The sequence below is a fragment of the Chrysoperla carnea genome, chromosome 3, assembly GCF_905475395.1.
Source record: "Chrysoperla carnea chromosome 3, inChrCarn1.1, whole genome shotgun sequence".
Lineage (NCBI taxonomy): Eukaryota > Metazoa > Arthropoda > Insecta > Neuroptera > Chrysopidae > Chrysoperla > Chrysoperla carnea.
The window spans coordinates 28,421,376-28,444,193 of NC_058339.1; the positions used below are offsets into that span (position 1 = coordinate 28,421,376).

A 22,818-nucleotide genomic window follows, 5' to 3' on the forward strand; every position below is an offset into this window, starting at 1 on the left:
TTACACCCCCTGATTACTTACCATTTATTAATAAAGACGTATTTTAGTGAAACAAACTGGGCGCATAAATTTTCGGTTTATAATGCCTTCCAAATTTCTTTAATTGGCAGGCATTTTTTGTTTTTAATCCAACCTTGCTTGGTAGCCTTAGAAATAACAATACTCCTACATTAGTATGCATAGCTATTCAGATTCTAGATCAAAAAAAGAAATAGAAAAATTAAATAAAAATTAATGTATTCTACGTCACTTTAAATTAATATTCACAGATCCTAGGGTCGAGTGGATATTTAAGTATAAGAACCAGTCTGTCAAATATATTTAATCTAATTAATTTCTCTACATAATTTTAGATTTAGAAGTAAAATTTAAAAAAAATTAATAGTAAGATTCGTATCATAAAAGTGGAAGCCATACAACATACCCATGCGTCATCACATACAAAAAATGGTCTCAAATCTATCATCAACATTAATTATTCAAAGAAAAACCATCATTTATGGAATTGTATAAGAAATTGCGGAACAAAAAATTACTAAAATTTAATAGAAGTATCATAGAAACTTCAAAAGTTATGCCTATGAGTTCAACAAAAATTCGTTCAGTTAAAACTGTAAAAATCAATTTTGATCATAGCAATTTAATTGCGCCACATCCACGAATATCATCTCAAGAAAACATAAATACTCGACGCAGTACTGTAAGATCATCGACCACAAGTAATTCAGATAAATCATTACACAAATCATCGAATCCAAGTTTAGATTATTACTATTCAACGAATAGTCAACGCTCGTGTCATAGTGAAAGAAATCGATACAAACCTGACAAAATAATCTATAGTGCGTTTACAAGTGCACGAACACCATTGTCTCCGATCCAAAGTATTAGTTCTATAAACACCATCCAAGATGAATCGTCAACCAACAATAGTACACGTAAGTAACAGCAACATTTCAGAAACTAGAAGAGCAAAACTTTACATTAATTACAGGAGGAGGTAGGCCTTATAACAACTGGGGGGAAGCAAAATTCGAACAATATTCGTCCTAAAATATTCGTTTTTAGGAAGTTGGTTGGATTCATCAGAACAACGTTGACCAAAAAAGTTAGACTTATGGGCATAACGGAATTAGGCCTTGGGAAGAACAAAGCAATTATTCCTTGTCCTTAAAACTTGTACCAATGCTTCGACTATTTTCCTAATCCTTTTTACACACGCTCTTATCAAGCTTTTTATTTTGTAATAATAACACAGGTCTGCAAAAAAAAATTTTTTGTCAGCTGCATGAGATATTTTTACTAAATTATATGTTTTAGAATACGCTGATTTCAGAAGTGATGGCCATTTTTTTCTATCACGTAAGGTTTTTTTGCAAATTCAAACACAAAAAATTGGTAAAAGCACTCGTTTATTAAAAATTATACAGTAGCCTGCAAGCTTAGTGACATCCCATCTTCCTTGGTACCGTCTCTCAATATCGCGGACATCCTGGTGAAACCGCTCTCCCTGTTCTTCACTGTAAGCTTCCAGGTTTTCAGGAAAATATTCTATGCGAGAGTGTAAAAAATGGACCTTCAGGCTTGAGCTTCGTATGCTGATAGTTGAACAATGGTTTTGTAGTCAGGATCCTTAGTATTTCCCAAAAACTTTCGCCCTACATCTTTGATCAACAATACCCAAGCTTCTTTTTCCTTCTCAATCATACTTTCCACAAAGAGTGCTGTAGATTATACAAATTGTTTCATCAACCCCAATTTGATATGGAGAGGTGGCAACAAAACTTTTTCTGGCGGCACCAAACTGGTATTGATAACATTTTTCTCCTTAGGTTTAGAGTTTCTCGGGGTGGCCAATCACTTTTAGTCCATTGCTGTTTTCTGGCTCGACTATCCCATAAGCATAAGTTAAGCAAGGGTATTTAGTATAGCCTGCCTGCTGACCCAAAAGCATCGTGAGTATTTTGAAGTCCCCTACAAACCATCCATTGGTGGTCCTGGTATTTGATTCTTTCCAGGGTAATGGCCAAATTGTTATAGTTAGATTTCTTCCATATGCACAGAATACCCCATTGGAAGAAAAGCCAATTTATTTTCATCGTGCAATAATAATACTTTTTAAGACTAGTTTTATATAATATTACTATAAAATACTATATAATACTACTTAAAGACTAGTTTCTGTTGTTACTAATATCTATGAAAACCTATGTGATAGAATATTTTGAATATTTTTCCTGTTTTTGGGAGGTCAAAATCTATAAGAAAATGTAAAAAAAAAAATCCTATGCAGTTTTTTAGTCGCAGACCTGTGTAAGTCCATCTTTTTATTTGTATTATGTATGTGCTGACATCTGTTATTTTGTTGTAACAAATTCACTTGGGTCATTTTTATCTGGCACTATTAAATTGACTGAGTTTACATTTAGTTACGATATCCTTAATGAATTTTGAAATATAAAAGCGTTACAATCGATAACCGTAAAATAGCTTACATAAAGTTTCTAGGTTTTAGTAAATAGTTTTTATTTTTTTTATTAAATAAATTTGTAAATAATTTATGATTTTATCATAAAATGACACAATTATACAAAAACATAAAAAATTCGCACAGTTATACGTAGAAATGAAGTTATGGATAACAATCGTAAAGTGAAAATTACATGTATTTCTTCAGGACGATCACATCAAAAGCGATTAATCAAAGATGAAAATAAAGAAAAAGGAATAATTAAACAAAATAATGAAAATGATAGTTTATTTCCATCAGTATCTCGCACAAATGATGTAGAAGTAAGTTCTTCAATACAACCATCTGTAATAATTGATGAAATTGAAAGAAAATCAAAACAAACAAAACTAGAAATTGAAAATTTTAAAAGTGAGTTAGAAAAATTAATTAGTAGTAATATTACTTTGAAAGAAAATAAAAATGAACCTGAAATTATCACAAACAAACAAGTTAAAAACATTGACGTCAGCAAAGAAAATATGGAAACACAACCAATTCCTACTAAAATTAGTACTAATAAACATCCACTCAAGAAAAAGTTATTGCAACCTGTTGTGGAAACACCAAAAGTGGAAAAAGTCATACATTATGATCCAAAATCTGCTAGGGAATATATGAAAAAACAAAAATTACAAAGACAAAATAAATTAAAAGAAGAACTACGTTATAAGATCGCTTTAAAAGAAGAACAACGTCGAAAATTAAAAGAGTTACAGGAAAAAACGATGTACAATAAAAATAAATCGAAACCAATGAAAAAGAAAAAAAATATTACTGAAAAATGTCAAAATATGACATCATTGAAAGGAACATTCGTTTCCGATTCAAAACAAAACGTTTGCTCAAATTCTAGTCAAAAAATTGATAGCATCGATGTTTTAGAAACAATCCGATCATCAACTAAAAACGAAATTGCGTTAGTAACACCAAACTGCCATTTATTAACCGAACCATCTTTGGAAGAACGAAATTATGCAGCCACAAAAATACAATCTACGTATAAAGGTTATAAACAACGTGCTCGATACCGAGAAATATTACAAAAGAAACGCACAGAAGACGCTGTTAAAAAACAACAACTTGAAAAAATGAAAGCAGAAGAATTATTAAAAAATTCTGCAATTAATTCGAAAGAAAATGTACCGTCCTGGTTACAACCTGCCACTTTAATGCCTTATCCATATAATTTTATAACGGCTGTGAAACAAAAAATTAACTTAGCACTTTATGGATATCAATATCAGAAAATACATAGTTCAAGTACGAATCTTACCTCGACACAACACACTAAGGAGCCATCGTATACCGAAGAATTTGTGGAGGATACAAATGAATCGGTTTCGAAAACGGATAACTTATTTCCACATGGACTTGATGCTGAATCAATTCATTCAGAAATTAAATCAATGCAAAGTATAGTTTCAGAATTGAAATTAGATTTACGTGGTATCAATTCGGCAACAAATAGTGAAGATTATTATTCGGGAATAGTTGATGAAAACGTTAGTGTCCAATCAAATAAGAAATCGACTGAAAGTAGAAAATCTTTAAGTGTACCAGTTAAGAAATCATCACTGCCAAGTCCAGAAGGAAGCCCGAATAGTACCGGACATGATATTGAAAGTGCTATACTAAGTATAAGTGCCTCAGAACATATTCCGTTCCAGCCGTCTACTCCATTGTCACAAGGTATTTTTTTTCTAGTTTTTATTAAAGGTTGGGTAAATTGGACTGATTTTGCCTATCCTATTTTTATTCTACAAATAAGATTCAAAAATATTTTTATGTAGAACTTTTAGGCCATTTGTGAGACTCGATAGTTTCAAATACAAATAATAGAGAATATTCATGTATTTTTTTTTATATTTTTAATTCATTGTTTACACCGTTACAACAAAGTAAAAAATATAAATACTGCTTAAAAATGTTGTATTTAAGTGTAAAAAAATATTTAAAATACATTATAATTTTGAGATATTTAAACGCAGTTTTTTGGCGCTCTCTGTTGATGACGTATAAGTACGTAATCTGTCAATTGGTGACAGTTCAATGTATAATTTATACTTTAAAAAAAATGAATTTACAACACAGAATTTACACTTGTTATTATTAAGCTTTCTAATAAAAAGCCGTAGAATAGTATAATTTAATGAAATATCATATAAAATGTAAGTAATTAATATTATACAGTATGTCAACAAATTTGACAAGCCCGTACTTTGATGTCACGTCCGTATAAAAATTTGAATTTCCGTTTTAGAAATTTTTTAATGCCCTCACTGAATTTGTACTTTTATTAATTAATTTTAAGTAATTAAAAATATATTAATTACTAAAATAATGATTTAGTTGAAATATCCAGTCATTAAAGTTACGGAAGAAAAATATTTGAACCAAATTTAAATTTCATGAATATTCCCTATTGGCTAAGTATGTGTTTACGCGGAAGTACTGTTTAATTTAACATATGTTTAAACCAAATTTTCTGATTTGCTCGTTTCTAGACAAAAAATTTAACTTTTGTCCTCCCTCCTTTTATTGCTGAAAGTTAGGTATGCACATGCAGATAAGATACCTACAAATAATAACATTTATAAGATAAGATAAAACATTTTGACAAATTTTTAGTGGTTCGTCGATTTTCGAGATATCAAAATGTAAAAGTACTATTCGAATTTACATTCGCTCAAAAAGTTGCATTCACGCCTCACGACTTTATACATATACAATTACTTCTACTTAAAAATACCTTCAAGCTAACTTAGCCATTTGTTTGTTTTCACTTGTTTTGTATTCAATTTTTTTAGATTGGATACTTACATTGAAATAAATATTTTAAAGTTCATACTTAATTATTCAGAAATTTATGTTTATTTTTAGCTATTTCTACAAACATAGACCAGTCTTCTATATTTGATGATAATATACCCAGCAACTCAGAAACAAATTTCAATTTATTAAAGAAAAATATTGATAAAATTGTTACAAGTATATCAGAAACATCATCTAGTACTACTCCAGCCAGCAACAATTTATCAAATCAATCGAAGAAAAGTAATAATAAAATTGTTAACAGTACTTTAAAAATACCATCATGTACTAGTTCTATTAGCAAAAATTTATCAAATCAACAAAAACCAGAAAGCATTTATACAACACCACATGATGAAATTCAAGAAAACAGCGAAAGTTCATCTAGTCCTCATTTAACAGCCGCAGAACAATTAATTCGACCAAAAGATAAACTTAATATTAACACTGCACTTGCACAAAATATATCAAATGTAAAAAGTAATGTAGAGAGAAAACCACAAGAAATTAATTTGAAATTTGAAGCTGAAATTAGATTATTAGAAACATTTAGAGAATCTTTAAAACAAATTGCAGCCGATAATGCGGTAAGTAGTAATCATCAATTTCTCGCTAAACATATCATATTTTATATTTATGTTTAAATAATATAAATAATAAGTTTAGGAAATTTCAATTCATATCTAAATAAATACTAATTTTTATTTATAACTTTATAAAGGTTTTACTTCGTCAATGTATTCAAAATGGCCAAGAAGTAAATCGCAGTAAGAAGAGAATCTCGTCAGTAAGAAGAGAATCCCACGAAGTAAATTACGAATCAAATGATAAAATTGATTCTTCAATGAAAATAGTACAAACTGCTCAAACAGAAAATACCTCGGAACACATTCCGTCCATTCCATTAGAAGAAAATAATACAGACAGTATTAAAACCATAAGTTTTAATGATACAAATATAACGACTGATAATACAAAAACTACTACTAAAACTTATAATGATAAGAAATTAAATAAAACTAATAATATTTCGAAGAAATTCGAAGAAAAACTTCCATTTATTAATTATAAACGTGGTTCGGGTGAAGTAAGTAAGGAACGTCATAGTGAAAAAAAATTTAAAAAGAGTTCAGATAATATACACGTTACAAAAATATCCGATGATAGTTCATCTAAAACAGACAGTAAAGTCGCAATTGATTTAGAAGTATACAATGGCGGCAATACAAATGGATTTTCATTAGAAATGATTGATCAAGAAATTCGAAATGAAGATATTCATTTAGAACACTTTAAAACATTGTTGAAAATTCGTGAAAAAGCTTTAATTGATCGAACTAAAGGAGAGTTAGCGTGGTTGGAGATTACTAAAAAGTAAGTAAATTGTTTAAAAGCTTTGTTTCCAATTGTATATTTCAATTTGTTTTACTTTTCAGGCAATTAAAGGAAAAAGGTAACATTGTTCAAGCATCCGCCATTAAGAAAAAGCAACGTGCTCTAATATTACGACTTCAACAGGAGAAAAATGAAATGGAAAGGTAATAATAACTCAATTTCATTTTATTTGCCTAGATATTTAAAATTCACGTGGTATTGGCAAATTAAACTCAAAGAACTGGACCCAAGAAACACAAGTATCTTGTTAAAATTGTGTTAGTCATAATTTCTTCGCTTGTAAATATCAAATGTATAAATAAAAAAAGTTTAGATATTGTAACTGTCGCCGTCAATTTTATTAATTTATCGGAATTAGAGTGTCAGCTACTCATTTGGCGATTTAATTTCACCAGAAGTATGTTTATTTCAAGTAATTACAATTGACATTATTTTATTTACAGATTAAAGTTAATGCACAAAGCGTCATGTGAAGAAAGAAAAATAATGTTAAAGGAGCAAAAGAATTTAATAAAAAAGAATTTATCAACAAAAGATATGTTAAAACAATTAAAGAAAAGTCGAGCAAAAGAAGTGAAAAGTACGGGACCCATGAAAGTTTACGACGTAAAACAACAAAGCAATGAATCGGTAATAAGTGCATACGATGACCCAACAAGTCAACAATCTTATTCCGTCTCAGAAGAATTCAGTATTCGATCTCGTTCCGTTGTTAACGGTCAAAGTGAGATTCAATCAGAAGTTGAATCCATCGATTATCGTAAAAGTGTCACGGTTCGTAGTACGAAAAGTTCAATGATAAGCGACCCCGACAAGTTAAAAAAGTAAGTTGATTTTATTAAATATATTCGAAGCATATTCTATTTATATATAAAAAAGACAATGCCTCGAATGACATATCAACGTATAGCCTAACCCCCTAATGATAGAAGTATTCTTTAGGTGTCATTTAAGAAATGATTTTTCGAAATTAATCCCCTAAAGAGATGAAATAGGATGCAAGTTTGTTGTATTTCATTTTTTGAGTCCACTACTTTTAAAAATTTACTAGTTTTAAATTCATTCGCCTATAGATTGCTACATTATCAGCAAGTAACATGAGCTGTATTTTATTTTCAAAAAAAAAATTAGGGTTCCGTCGAAAAAATTTTGTAGTCTAATATTTGTATGCGTTTATTATGTCTTACCTAGAAAATTTTAACTAAACAAAATTTCTATATTAGATCATTACTAAAAAAAGAAGAAGAATTGAAGCGTCGGCGTGAAAGAGTTGAAGAATTATTACAATGGCATCAGCGACTTACTGAAGAAGAAAAACAAGTTGCTGCTTTAGAAGAAGAAGCTAGACAATTAACATTACGAAATGAAGGTGACGATATATTATACTCATTTTCTGGAGTATATTTAAACACAATTTGGTTCAATATAACACAAAATAAAGAAAAGAAGTATGATGACAGTAAACGATACTTTTTATCGAAAATTGATATTGATAACTTTTATGAAGATGCAAAAAAAGAAGTTCTCAGAAAGATGAATAATCTAAAAAATGTTCGTTCATTAAGTCTTACGTCATTTAATTTAGATAATCCTATGATTGCCGACAAATCAAATGAAACAAAACAAAGAAATAAATTACCGACTGTAGTACAAGCCATTCCATTGCCGAAAATAGTACCAATATCATTACACAAATCTGAAATATCAGAAAAAACTAACGAATTAGATCGAAGTAGTGATAATACATCAAAAATAGACAGCGAATCGATAACATTAAAATCTGAAATAAAATCATCTGATGAAGTTTTGAAACCTGATGAATCGTTAAAAACGGTAGATGATTTAAAATCGCCAGAAAAAGATTTATTGGAAGTATCTGAAGTAATCAGTTTACATGATAAAACGATTACTAATTTTGAAGAAATACCTTCTGAATTAGATGAATCTATTCAAGACGTAAATGATACTGAAATACCTTCCCAATCTCAAGCTGAGTTTGATATTTTGAACCAAGATATAGTCGAATCACCTAAAGATTTATCAGAAACTGATCTTAATAAAAGCAATATTTCCATTTCAAGTAGAAAATCATTAAGTGAACAATTTTTGATTAGAGAAGAAACAAATGAAAGAAATTTTCATAAATTGTCGAGCTCAATCAGTAGTGATAGTAAAAAAGATGAATCAGTCCATTCTTCCGATTCAAAATCCTTAAAACTAAGTGAAAATATTCAATCTGACAAAATAGAGTCTAAAATAGATCAGATCAGTCCACCAGAATATGTGGATACGTTAGAAGAAAAAATTTTGTCAATAAAATCTCTCTCGAATGTATCATCAGAACATCCACATACTTCAGAAGGAACTAACATAGAGAGCATGTCGAAATCTAAATCTATAGAAATAAATTTATCTAATATTGGCTTGTCAATAAAATCTCTCTCGAATGTATCATCGGAACATCCACATACTTCAGAAGGAACTAACATAGAGAGCATGTCGAAATCTAAATCTATAGAAATAAATTCATCTAATATTGGCATAGAAAATCTTAATCAATCTTCTAACAGCTTAGAGAATAATTCAAACGTAATTACAGAAAATGAATCGGAAAGAATAAATATTTCAAACGAAATCGAAGTAATCAATAGCAGTTCATCTAATAGTGCATTAGAAATCGATGATATTTCAAATAAATCAATAAATTTGGAAGAAAATGAATTCGAGGATCATTCAAAGAAAAGTGTCTCTGATAAAATAATCGAAAGTAATTTATCAATTCTTTCACCACAAAATGATATTAATACTGATATATCAATTAGATCCGATGAAATAATAACTCCTGAACTAATAAATAATTCATCAAAAAGTGTTAACAGTGATAATAATTCAGAGAAACACTTTGATTTATCAGAGAAAAGTACTGAATCACCATTAAATAAATCTTTAAAGGATGACGCATCTATTAAGTCAATAATCATAGACGATGACGTGAATTTATCTAATGAACATTCAAGTGATAACAAAACAAAATCTACGCCACATTATTTAAATAATTCTGTTAGTAAAGATTCAAATATTAGCGATGAAATCAATAATATTACAAACGGAAATCTTGAAAATTCAACTGAAAATATTCTAAAACCTGTTGACGAATCTAGTGATATTGAAAATATCGTCGATGATCATCATAAAGAACACATTTCAAATAAGAATGATATAACAGTGATTCCTACAGATCTCAATGATTTCACCCCAAATTATTCTCAAGATGAAGAAAGTTATACAACATCAAATCATTCGAAAGATAGTGTATCAAGTTCCGATTTTAATTTAATATCTGCCACCGATTTAGATTTAAAATTTGATGAATCAAAGGATTTTGATGATATTTTACCATTAAAAAATGATATTACATTACTTGAAAATATTTCAATGCCAGAAGTTGATATTACATCGAATAGTTATGATGATACTGTAGAATGTAATGTATCGAATGATACATTTTTCGATAAGGAAGAAATTGAAGAAGATATTGTCATTGATGCAGATAATTTTGAGTCAACAGAAGTTGAACAAACGTCAGTTTCTGATTATGGAAAATCGTCTACAAATCAGGTAAATAACATTATCAATTTTATTATCGTAGAATTTTTGAGATTTAATTGATTAATTATAATATGACTTTTTCTTTTCAGTTGATAGTAAATGAAGCTGAAGAATTGCTTAGAAAGCAACTAGAAATAGAATTGGAGGTAAATATATTTTCCATTAAAATTTAACCATTTTTCCCTCTTGATTTTTTTTTTAAATGGTCTCTAGAAACGAACTTAAAATTGTTAATATTTTTGACTCTTGTAGTAGCAGGTTCAACAGTTTATAAATAGATCGTTTAAGTTTAAATCCTCTGATGTATCTTTAGATTAGATTAAATAATTAGATTCAAACTAGAATTAGGAAAATTTAAATGTGAGTTTTCGATTTAGGGAATAATTAGGTCCACCAATTTCCTGCAACAAACCGAAATAATACATTTTTCCTTAAGTTATGTCAACGGTTTCTTTTTTTAAAACTTCTCAAACCATCAAAAACACACTTTTACTGATTCTAATGAGTAATCATTTTTACTATGTTTTTTAATTTTAGATAAAAGAGCTGGAAAAACAACAACAATCAGAAATTGTTCCATATGTTTACGTACGGGAAATTCCCAATAAACCACCGCCACCATACACTCCGCCTACACCAAAATTAGATAAATACACGATTCCATCATCTTCAGATCAATTAACAAGTATTTTAATGAAAACTAGTGATATTCTATATACAGCATACACGAATAATTCATTAGATAGTATTGAACCTTCCACTGTTTTCGAGAACAGTGATAACGAAATTGAAAATAATTATAATCGATTTTTATTCGATTTATGTAAAGAAATTACTTTCAATTTCTTTATTACAAACACAACCGATGAATATGTACCATCTTGGATGAAACCAACTTGTAAAAAACTATGCATACAAAAACAAAATAATAAAATGGAATTGGAAAATTTGATTATATCGAAAGTAAACGAATATTTAGGATTTTGTGTGACACCAAAAAAAGACAATTTAATTATATGTTGGAGTCGTAAGAAACGTGATCACGTTGATGAATTATTATTGAAAGAATCTCAAGCTGAAGAATCTGAATGGACCAATTTTGAAAGTGATGAAGTAGCCGTTAAAAATGAACTAACATCAGATATTTTTGATTTATTGTTAAACGATACAATATCAATTATGCGTAAAATAAATGCGAAAAAAATAAAGATTATTACAAATTCTTAAAAAATTGTGTTTATTTTTATTATTTTAATTAACTAATCCAACTACCTATGTAATGTAAGCGCGAATGCAAGTCGATAGGAAACAATGGGAAGATGTGTAACTTTACAAATTATGTTTCGATCAAGGGAATTTTAGCTTCGATGCATATTAAAAAACAATCCTTTACCTGACGTTTCGTTAGTTGGGTTTTAACTCTAACAAGAAACACGTATGTGTTTTTTTTAATTTCTGCATAGATTTTAAAGTATTATCAACTGTTATCCGAAAATTAAAAAAAAAATGTAAGCATCGGGCTGTATACAGAGATTATTTACCAGCAGAGTGACCATTTTCGGAAATGGAAAGGCTTTTCCGGGCCTGGAAAAACGTTGATTCATTAATCATAAAAAAATAAGATAAATTGTTTGATCTTTTAATAACTTGATGATTGACAAAATTATCAATTAATTAATTATTTAGTTAAGGTAAGTATTAAGTTAATTATATGATTATAAATAAGCCTGGTGGCTGAGCGGTTATAGCACTTGCTTCGCAAAAGAAGATACGCTGGTTCGTATCCTGGTGTGGATTAACATTTTTACTTTTAGATTAAATGAATTTTTGATGATAGTAAAAATTTTCCACTTTTTTTATAGTTTAAAGTATTTATATAACCCGCCCTTTTACTATAATAAACGTCAGTTATACATATGTCATAAATCACTATTCTGTCAGGGGGTGGGAATTAAAATAATGATAAATATAACTCACTCTTTAAAATCATGTTCTCCTGTTACAAAATATTAAAATATGTATAAAAATGGCTTTGTTATGCTTAAATATTAAACTTTTTAATAGGAGAACATGTCATATAGTTTATCTCACTCATATTCTCCTATTAAAAATTATTAAAATTATTGTATTTATAAAATTAAAAAATCGCTCGTTGACTAAAATTTGTAACAAGAGAACATGTTATATTTTTTGGCCACATATTCGCTTATTACAAAATTTATTCTTGTTGAATGAAATTTTATAAGATTTTGTAATAGGAGAACATGTTATTTCACAAAAAAAAATAAATTATTATGTTAGTCCCACTTTCCTACTTATGTCATAAATCATTCTTCTGTCAGGGGGTGGGAATTAAAATAACATAAAATATACCTCTATCTCTTACTTATTTGTAGCTTTTGGTTCCCCTAACAACTATCTAAAAAATACTATCTCGACAAAAAAACTTAGTTAATTAAAAATTAATCGGGACAATGCTAGATACGAACCGAGGTATTCTGTATTCGGAGGCGACTGGGTTAGCCACTACTCCACTTTTGACATATTATACTTATCAATAATGTAATATACATACCTTTTACTCACCTTTTTCCAATTTTTCTTAAACTTAGTATTTATTTTTCTTTTAATGAAATTTTTTCAATAAACTTACCTATAAATGAATATTTGTAGTAATATTTTGTTAAAAATGTAGATTCTGTTTGATATTCCTGAAATCGATGTAAAGGGTAAATAAAAGGTAGGTATAATATTGAATAATAATAATTAAAATAGAAATATTGATAAAAACGATATTTTATTATATATATTTGTACATATTTCAACTAAAATAAATATGAATTAATAATAATGGTTATTTTTTACACTGTTAGCTACCTCTATGTATATACATTATATGCACAGGAGCTGTTACAGATATGCATTGTACTTTTAACAGATTTATGTTAAAAGTTTTAGAGAATTAATGGGATTAAAATTGAAAATAATACCAAAAAACAAATTTTGTATTAGATATTTTATTAAAAGAACATAATATTATAAATTTTTTTATACAAGTATACTGTAAACAATAAGATAATTAATTATATATTATTATACGGAGTTGGCAGAGAAAATAAAATTTAAAGACTGAATGTCTTATTATTATGTATGAGAAACGCCAACCGACGATAATTTAAAAGCTGAAAATAGGAATGTTAAAAAAATGACACAACAATAACAAACATACAAGATTAAATCAAAACATGTAGGCACCATGAATTAAATAGATTAAAAACATTTTTAAATTATCTTCGAAAACGTCCTAAATATGCTTTACAATTAGGACATGTGTGATGCACGTCCATACATTCATCTATACAGCACGGAATCAAACAGCAACCTAACCAGCACCTGTAAACGAATAATAATTATTTGAATATATCCATAAAATATTGAGCTTTTTTGAAAAAACAAGAATACCGGAGAGAGTATAAATAAAGGTCATATGTTTTCCCAAGCGCGGATACAGAAACGGGCAATCGGAGCAACTATTTCCACCAAAATGGAATGAAGGCTACTAAACATTTTAAATAGCTAGAAATATTGCCTCTGATTTGGATAAAATTCATTTATTAGAGTAATTTTGAGTAGTTTCTGTGCAATTTCTTCAATCGATACTTCAGAAACTTCTCATTCAGTCACAAATTCAATAAGACTTTCGAATCTTTGAATTATGTAGCGTAGTAAAGACTCCAAAAAGATAATTCAGCTCATTTGACGATTAGATAAGTATTTCTAAAGATATCTCCAGAATCACTTCGAAATAAAAGTTTTTCGTACAGGATTTTAGACGGTATCTCAAAAAGACTCACCAAATTCTGAAAACAATTTTTTTATCTCCGATTTGGATAAACAAACATTTTCTAGAGTAACATTGACCCCAAAAATTCGAAACCCAGAAGCATGAAAAGTATAATATTATTAAGTACTTTATAATATTTATTTTTCTTGTAAAGTTCGTATTTTCCTACATATCATGCGATGGTTACTTAAAAGATTGTAAGGTTCCGGGTTCCTCCATCTTCTGTAAGATCATAACAAACGTTTAACAGGATGTTGGAAATTTGACCTTTTTTGTTTAGAGAAACCGTTTGAAGATTACAGACATTTCATGTTTTGGAATTCCCACAAGTTTATTATCTATAAGAATTGAAATATACAACATGCTACATTCCATTTTTTATCTGTTGACACAGTTGGTTAGCTTTGCATTCCATCGGCTTATATAGAAAACTTCGTTGCTCAAAAAAAAATTTTATGTCATTTTTAAACAGAAAACTTCGTATTTGTTTATATAATAATAAATTTAAAACAATTTAAGTAAGCGTAGAATGAAAACCCTGCATCTCAGAAACATTTTTCGTTGCATTAGTGTTTAGAAAACTTCGTATTTCTATCAAAAAATGCTCTGTGATAAATTTTGAAAAAGATCCGAAGATTTCCATACAAGCCAACGATTCTGTGTTACTTTAAATAAACTTTTATGGAATCAGGTGTTCATGGCTTTATTATTAAGAATTCGATATCATAACTATTGAAGCTAGTTCGACATGCCACCCGATGAAGGATATTTCTGTTATTCAATACGAATGTACAAAATACTTTACTATTTCATTTAATTATCATCATTAACATTAATTTACTTTTTATTTAAAAAATTTTTTAATTGCCGTTTTATATAAATTTTTTTTTGAACTGACGTCTTTTAACACACACGTGTCTTTGGTGCTATAGCGAAGCACCAAGAAGTACAAGACGTTTGAACTTTTACACATACAGGAAAAGTATTATCTTTCCATACGCCTTTTACTGCGATAATATTCACAAATTAACAACTTGCAGGATATAGTCTAGGTGTCCATCAACATACATTCCCATTATGTGGTTTAATTATACTTAGTCCAAGAAATTTTTTTTAAAAGTGTGGTTTATCAAAAAAATCAAATTTTTTAACTTTATGAGGTCATCAGAATTTAAAAAATTTAATTATGCTCTAACAAACCAAATTATATTCAATTTTGATAAACCAAGTATGCAATCCTACTATATTTGGGCCATACTTTTCAAATTTGTGATTAAAATTAACCTAGCTCTAATTGGTTTCAAGAATGTGGAGTCCTGGTCCCGGAATTAAGCACATAAAGGATGGCTAGCGAAAAACAGACATTACAGCTGATAAAAATGATCCAAAATTAGTGGGTTTCAACAAAAGTTCCAATATAATCGAATCAAATTTGCCTGTGTTATCAAAAAAAAAAAATCGAATTTGTTAACTTTATGACTCTATGTAAATTAATGAGCGTCATTTACAAATTTTTTGTTTTGCGCCTCTATTCCTTATGCGCCGGTGGCGGGTGCCTCCTTTGCCACGCCTTAGTTACGAACCTGCATTTAGGTACTACAAATATTCGTTAAAATCTTTTGTGGCCGTAAGAGCTTCTGGTCAGAATGATCTAAAGAATACTTTTAGAATGGGTTAGAAAAAGTTGCACAGAAAACCATTTTCCTATATAATCTTGCGGGTCCTTTAAATAAATGTATAATTTTTTTTAATTTTCAAATTTTATTAGATAAAAAGCACAGAGTATACGCACGCCGTAAACAATCTATTACAACTCTGAATAGATTGTTTACGGGGGAATTATATTATTACAATTGGCATTGATTAGAATTTACTAGGTACTACACTCAAAACAACAGGTTAAAACCTAACAATCAATAAGTTACATATTCTACCGACGTGTAATTCGTGTTGCATGTTATAATTAAATTTTTTATAGGGTAAGGTATAAAAAACAAACCTTTAAACTTACACATTTCTCATGATCATAATTAAATTAACAATATACATAATAACACTAATCAATATACATATTTTCTTTTTGCATTTATAAAAACATGTATCGAAGAATATCAAATCAAAAGTATCCTTGAGAAAGCTTCTAGATTCTTATTCAAGCCCTAAATTCTGAATTAGCAAGAATTATCCACTATTTTTATTTTATTATAGATTTAGTTTGATTGTAAAAAAAATACTTACCCTAATAATGCAATTACGACACTGGAAATATAAGCAATTACTCCCGGTTCGGTCCTGGTTGTTGTATCAACTTCTGCATGGCAATGGGGGCATATCATATGAGTTGGTTGAGGACCAACTGGAACTACAGTTGTTAAGATTTGTGGACCTGCAACTTTAAAATGTAAAAAGGTTAAAATAAATTTCAAAATATTTTTAAGCTGGGATCATTTTATCTTATTATGAAAAAGAAAGCTACGTTCACACTTATATACAATGTAGGATGCTACAAGAATACGTAATGAGTTATGCAATATCGGATTCTACACGTAAAAATTAGTTATAATATTGAGTAATTTTTTTTTCGATTTCATAGTTTTCATAAAATTTAACTTTTTATAGGGGTTTGAAAACAATTTTACATTCAATTCAAAATATTTTAAGATGTACTAAGTAATTTACTTGGATATTAAAAGGGTATACGAAATATTACTTTCTTTTTAACACCAGGGCGGATTGTTGTTAAATTAAACCCAAATCAAAAAGAAATACTTATTTTTATGCGTAGAATTGTGCATAGCTCGCTTTGTATTTTTGTAACATTCAGTTTACTGTAGGAAATAAAGCATTTGGCCAAGGAAGACACCTCGTCAGTAAATTGTTATGGGAGTCGGTGGAAAATGTTTGCCTGATTGTACCTAACAAAGTCATACATACGAACTTGTGCTTTTTCGATTTACTCCTATAGGGTGGGACAGAATTACCCTACTATCGGACACCACATTCTCTTTACTTTACATTTGAATTTTATATTATAAAAAATTCCCAGCATTTTTTTATTCTTGAAATTTTTTACACAGCCTCATCGTTTATGAGATATAAGCATTTGAAAAAATAAAACGCGTTTAGGGTCATGGATTTCCTCATTTTTTAGGGTAACAGGAATAAAAATGCAAGCTTAGTAAACGATTCTCATATTTTGTCAACGAAATACTTTGGTGTTGTTGAAGGTATCCCAATAATTTATGTGAGTTGCGTCAGGATCAGAATTTCAACCCATTTTTCGAATTAAACATCGTTTTATTCATTTTTTGCTAAACAATCGATCAGCAATGTAAATAAGTGTGGAAGTAGCTTTTAAAACCAATTAAATTATTTTCATTTAATTAAGACAATTAACATTATTATTACAACATATTTATCAATGCATAAATATTTTTATTGAAAGTGGTATGGTGATGACGTACAAATAAACAGAAAAATATCTTAATTAAGAAACGAAAAAAAAAAATGTTTTCGTAATTATCTTCAAGGAATAAAACAAAGTCTAATTACAGCACACATAATGTAGGAAACGCATGAAAGAATTTAGATTAAACAAGTGAAAACAAAGCAAGAGATAGCGAAAAAGAAAAATTTTAAATTGTTAATATCCTCGAAATAGAGACTTCAACTTCAAGCTTTTAAATGAATATAAAATTTTTGAAATGCAATGTTTCGCGAAATTACAATTATTTGAGGTTGGTTAAATTATGATAAAAAATTTGTTGCTTTAATTTGTATTTAATGGTTATTAATAAAAAATTATAAACGCCTGAGGTATCAAAAACTAGAATCAGGTGATGGAAATTCCATACGACGCAATGCACTAAAAAAATAATTATACTAAAATATAGGGCAAATATAATATATAGGAATTTCGAATTCTCAATTTATGAAAAATTTTTTACAACTTATCTATGACGCAGTTTAGACCAACATTGAAAATGAAAACATGAAGCTAATCATAACAAAAAATATAACTTCAAAATAAAATTAATACAAAATATTGTGTAATCTTGAACTTCAAGGTCGCATAATTTTTGTATTAATTAAAAAAAAAAATGAGTTCATCAAATCCCAAACACATTTACATTCATATTATAAAAATCATTTGTTGTAAACTATTTTCTTGTTGTACTTTCAATAGATACCGTAAATCCGTAAATGAAAAGTAAAAGAACTCATGCACCCCCACTTTCGCAACAATGCAGATTTTTGGCCAAAAACTTCCCTAAAAGCATCATGAAGTTACCAAGGGGACAGAGAAGGAAAACTGCTCTCCTTACTATCATTTTATCTATTACTCTCCCTAAAGAAAAAAAAAATTAGGAAACCAAATGCCAGTAATTTAGCCATCTAGAGATCAATCGCCCAAATAGAAGAGAAAAGGAATAATAGAAATTTCACTTCATTATTAGCTTACGGTCTAATACAAATCGATTAAAAAATCAACTGTTTTTTTGCAATAATGCAATAATATTAACGACGCATCCTAAGAGATCAATAAAAAAAGGATCTCATTACCATAAATAAGTTAAAATAACCAATAAAGTTGAACAGCTTTTACGCATCAATAATAACTCAAAATCGTTGAATTTTTGGAAAATCAGTTTTCTAAAAAAGTCAACGCAAAATGCAGATCATGGATGTGATCCAGATCATGGATATAATTATCGATGTCTCAGGAGTTTCAAAACATAACTGTTTATTGCCTAGCCAAAAATAGGGTAGTTAAAATTTTACATATAAAAATTGTTCTTTGAAAAACTTATGTTCGAAACATTATCGAACATCGGAGAGTTTCGATACAAACAGACGATAATCAATAAGCTGACTAATGTTCATTAATAATTTGAATTTTATAATACTGATTGTATTATTTCATTTGTATTTATAGATTATATTTCCATGCGTTATATATTTAGTTACATGCGTAGGTGAAAACAATTATTAATTAACAACGAGAATAGAAAAACCTTGTAATTTAATTAATTAAAAATTTCGAACTTAATTAAACAATAATAAAAAATAAGCAAAATAATAATGAAAACCTGTATGATGTGGTTGAAATGGACTGGATGGGGGTACACCACCGACAGCTTGAGCATAGCTCGGTGGAGCTGCGGTTGGTGGTGGCCCATAAAAGCCTGCCGCATAATATGGCCCTGGTGCTCCTGGTCCTTTATTGTTGCTCATAGTCACATATGAATTAGCACCAAATGAAAATGACGTAACTTAAAACGATATGCTAAAAATAAAAACACGACCTAGTTTTTTCTTATGTAAATACACAAAAATATAATAAACAAATATATTGAATGAAATGATATTTGCTAAAAAAAAATTTTGATGAAACTACCTAATTCTGATTGCACAATATATTTTTTTAAAATTTTATAAAAGAAAACTATTCAATGATTGTTTATTGCACTTAAGTATTTCAATTACAGTTATTTCTTAATAAAACTATTCACTTTATTCCTTATTGAAATTGTTAAAAGTCTGTATTTACTTATCAGTGTAATTATTATGAATTGGTATAACTTGCATGAAACCACCTCAGTGTCATGATATGAGTAAACTCACTGCCAACATAAAAATTAATGAATATAGAGATAAGATTATTATGCACGTTCATAAACAAAAATATTATCTTTCGTGTACAAAAAAAAAAAAGCATAAAATAATAATTAATATTTACTCATAATATAATAAATTAATAATAAATAAGATATAAGAAGTATTCAGCTTAACGGATGTTTACTCAATGGAACTACGTTTAATTTATTTAAATAACTTTTTATACCATGTGTATGAAATATGCATAGTATATTAAGTTTAGTCCCAAATTTGTAACGCTTAAAAACATTGATGCTACGAAATAAATTTTGGTATAGGTGTTTATAGAATCACCTAATTATTCCATTTCCGTCTGTCTGTCTGTCTGTCTCACTGTCGTCTTTCGTCTGTCATCACGATTACTCAAAAACGAAAAGAGATATCAAGCTGAAATTTTTATAGTGTGCTTCAAACAACTTTTGTTTGAAACATTTTCTTGTAAACATCACTGTTTACCCACGAGGGCGATAATTAGGTGAAAATTTTGTAGTATGTATTAATATGGGAATATCAGTTATGTGTGTGTGGCTATTTAAGAGTGGAAATCTTTCTTTATTTACGTGACGTCAAAAAACAAACGATTGCGTCATCAAAACTGTCTATACATGGTATTTCAACAATTAACTCAGTCAATTGTTTGTTTTCACTTTTTAATATTTAGTTTAGAAAGTAAAAATATAATTATTTAATGTGTATTTTTCCCTTTCTGATTCATATGTTATCCGTTTCAATTTCTTCTAGAAGCTCTTTATAATTGAACTTCTCTTTAATATAATTTAAAATGATATGAGATTTTTTCAGGTTTCATTATTTATATACTGGGTCTTTAAACAAAAAAAAATTGTACTCATCATTCTAATCACAAAAATGATAATATTATGTCATATGAAGAATGGGACCACAGGTCACGGCTGGATAAAACTGATAAAAAATTTTAATATTATTAATGTATAAACGGGGTGTCCTATAATGAATACATTGAGATAATACGGTACTATACAGAATATAATTGTATGCACACAATGTGCCCATTCAAAACCAAAGTAAAAAAAATAGTCAAAATACCGAATTTATTTAATTTAGAATTAAAGTGACCATTAACTCAACGAAAAATAATGACACGTTTTCGACTTTGAAGTTGCAACATTAAATATATTTTCTACACAAAAATCATACACCTGTAATATGTATTGCCTTTAATCAATAAATAATAAAAAAACAAATGAAAATAAGCAATTGACTGTGTTAATTATTGAAATACCATGTATAGACAGTGTTGATTACGCAATCGTTTGTTTTTTTACGTCCTGTAAGTAAAGAAAGCTAACCACTCTTAGATAGCCACACATACATACATGGCACACACTCATAACTGATATTCTCATATAACACGTCCGCCTAATTTATGCACTCACAGGTAAACAGTGATGTTTACAAAAAAATGTTTCAAACAAAAGTTGTTAATTTTCTTAAATAAAACCTTTTTATATTTCAACTTTTGTTCTATTTCTAACAGTTTATAAAATGGGTCCTACGATAAAAGTTTCAGCTTGATATCTCTTCGTTTTTGAGTTATCGTGTTGACAGACAGACAGAGGGGCGGGCAGACAGACGCACAACCGAAAATGGAATAATTAATTTTTAAAGACTGACTGGTATTTTGAAACACCCTGTAAAGATAGCTTCTGTTAGTATTTGAGAAATTTTTTATATCTTACAATCATATGGGTCAACTCCTGAGTTCAAATTTTTAATTTATTTTGCAAGCAATTAAAAAATCAACACTAGAGAAAAAATGATTTTGTTTTAAAAATAAACTTTATAATTTTGGTGATAAACTGATAATTTAAGTTAAAAGTTTACAAATTTAAATGTCATTAATCATTACCAACATAATAAAATAAAATGAATAATCATTGTAAATTTGTTTTTATAACCAATTACTAAACCACTTCTGCGATAAAACTACTGGATTTTAAGAAAGGTTACTTACTTTAAAAATATATATTAATAACAAATAAATTATGTTCGATTTAGATTTATGACGCCTTATATATAAATTATAAAAGAATGGAATTTGTGCAAATAAAGGACATTCGTCCTGGACTTAAAAATATAAACGTAGTGTTCATAGTGCTTGAAGTGGGACACCCCACCCTGACGAAGGAAAACCGCGAGGTACGAACATTTAAAGTAGCTGATCAAACGGCATGTATGAATGCATCAATATGGGATGAAGCTGGTCAATTATTAACACCTGGTGATATTGTAAAAATAACAAAAGGTTATGCATCGGTTTGGAGAAATTGTTTAACATTGTATACGGGTAAAACGGGCGATATACAAAAAATTGGTGAATTTTGTATGGTGTTTAATGAACAATTAAATATGAGTGAACCAAATCCATTGCTCCATATGACACCAATAGGGGCTGCGCCTACACCACAAAATAATTTTGCATTAAATAATGGTACGAATAATGGAACACCTCGATTACCACCACAAGTAAATAATCCTCAAGTGAATCAAAATAATAATACAACTGGACCAGTTAAAAATTCGAATTCAACAAACGTACTACCCTCAGATCCAAGAAGTAAGCCACCACCAAAAGGTGGTACACGGGGTCGAGGTGGTATGAATCGTAATGGATCAAGAGAACGCAGATAGTAATAATTTTATATATTTTTCTCTCGTATTAATTTGTATAAATGAAGACGTTTGTAATTTGATACTTAATTAATAAAAACAAAAAAATGTTACAGTTTATATTAAAATATATTTATTTATTTTCCTTCTTTTTACAAAACTCTAAAACACATTTGATTTATTTGACATCTGTCATTTTGTTGAACGTCATTCAATACCAACCTACCTTTTTTTTTATAGAAAAATGTCAAGTTCAAATTGACGAATTTTTTTTAAATTTTTATTAAAATTAATATTGTCATCAAGATTTATTACAAAATTTTATACACATGCTATATTA

General features: G+C 28.6%; 3 protein-coding genes across 3 annotated transcripts; 2 read left to right on the forward strand and 1 right to left on the reverse strand.

Annotated features, from left to right (window-relative positions):
- Positions 1 to 417: 417 nt before the first annotated feature.
- LOC123295969 (centrosome-associated protein 350-like) lies at positions 418 to 11,826 on the forward strand. The gene is made up of 10 exons (XM_044877430.1): positions 418 to 938; positions 2,678 to 4,201; positions 5,393 to 5,910; positions 6,045 to 6,697; positions 6,760 to 6,861; positions 7,162 to 7,542; positions 7,942 to 10,336; positions 10,417 to 10,473; positions 10,865 to 11,521; positions 11,791 to 11,826. The coding sequence occupies exons 1-10, from the start codon at positions 500 to 502 to the stop codon at positions 11,824 to 11,826; spliced, it is 6,762 nt and encodes a 2,253-aa protein (XP_044733365.1). The 5' UTR covers positions 418 to 499.
- A 1,596-nt stretch (positions 11,827 to 13,422) lies between these two features.
- Positions 13,423 to 19,741, reverse strand: LOC123295591 (LITAF domain-containing protein). Its single transcript, XM_044876996.1, has 4 exons — positions 19,570 to 19,741; positions 19,262 to 19,458; positions 16,410 to 16,563; positions 13,423 to 13,720 (listed from the first exon to the last, which is right to left on the reverse strand). Exons 2-4 carry the CDS (start codon positions 19,404 to 19,406, stop codon positions 13,615 to 13,617), a joined length of 405 nt encoding a protein of 134 aa, XP_044732931.1. The 5' UTR covers positions 19,407 to 19,458; positions 19,570 to 19,741; the 3' UTR covers positions 13,423 to 13,614.
- Positions 19,742 to 21,726: 1,985 nt separating this feature from the next.
- Positions 21,727 to 22,545, forward strand: LOC123295588 (SOSS complex subunit B homolog). Its single transcript, XM_044876995.1, has one exon. The coding sequence runs from the start codon at positions 21,900 to 21,902 to the stop codon at positions 22,497 to 22,499; it is 600 nt and encodes a 199-aa protein (XP_044732930.1). The 5' UTR covers positions 21,727 to 21,899; the 3' UTR covers positions 22,500 to 22,545.
- The last annotated feature ends 273 nt before the right edge of the window (positions 22,546 to 22,818 follow it).

Bases quoted from the DNA above. Each gene is read 5' to 3' on its own strand.
- LOC123295969 (XM_044877430.1), top strand. From the start codon at position 500: ATGGAATTGTATAAGAAATTGCGGAACAAAAAATTACTAAAATTTAAT. The intron at 10,337-10,416 runs GTAAATAACATT...TTTTCTTTTCAG, and splicing joins GAAAATCGTCTACAAATCAG to TTGATAGTAAATGAAGCTGA. The intron at 11,522-11,790 runs GCGAAAAAAATA...ATTTCTGCATAG, and splicing joins CAATTATGCGTAAAATAAAT to ATTTTAAAGTATTATCAACT.
- LOC123295591 (XM_044876996.1), bottom strand. From the start codon at position 19,406: ATGAGCAACAATAAAGGACCAGGAGCACCAGGGCCATATTATGCGGCA. The intron at 16,564-19,261 runs GTTTTCATTATT...TACATTTTAAAG, and splicing joins ATTTCAACCACATCATACAG to TTGCAGGTCCACAAATCTTA. The intron at 13,721-16,409 runs GTAAGTATTTTT...ATTCGTTTACAG, and splicing joins GTCGTAATTGCATTATTAGG to GTGCTGGTTAGGTTGCTGTT.
- LOC123295588 (XM_044876995.1), top strand. From the start codon at position 21,900: ATGGAATTTGTGCAAATAAAGGACATTCGTCCTGGACTTAAAAATATA.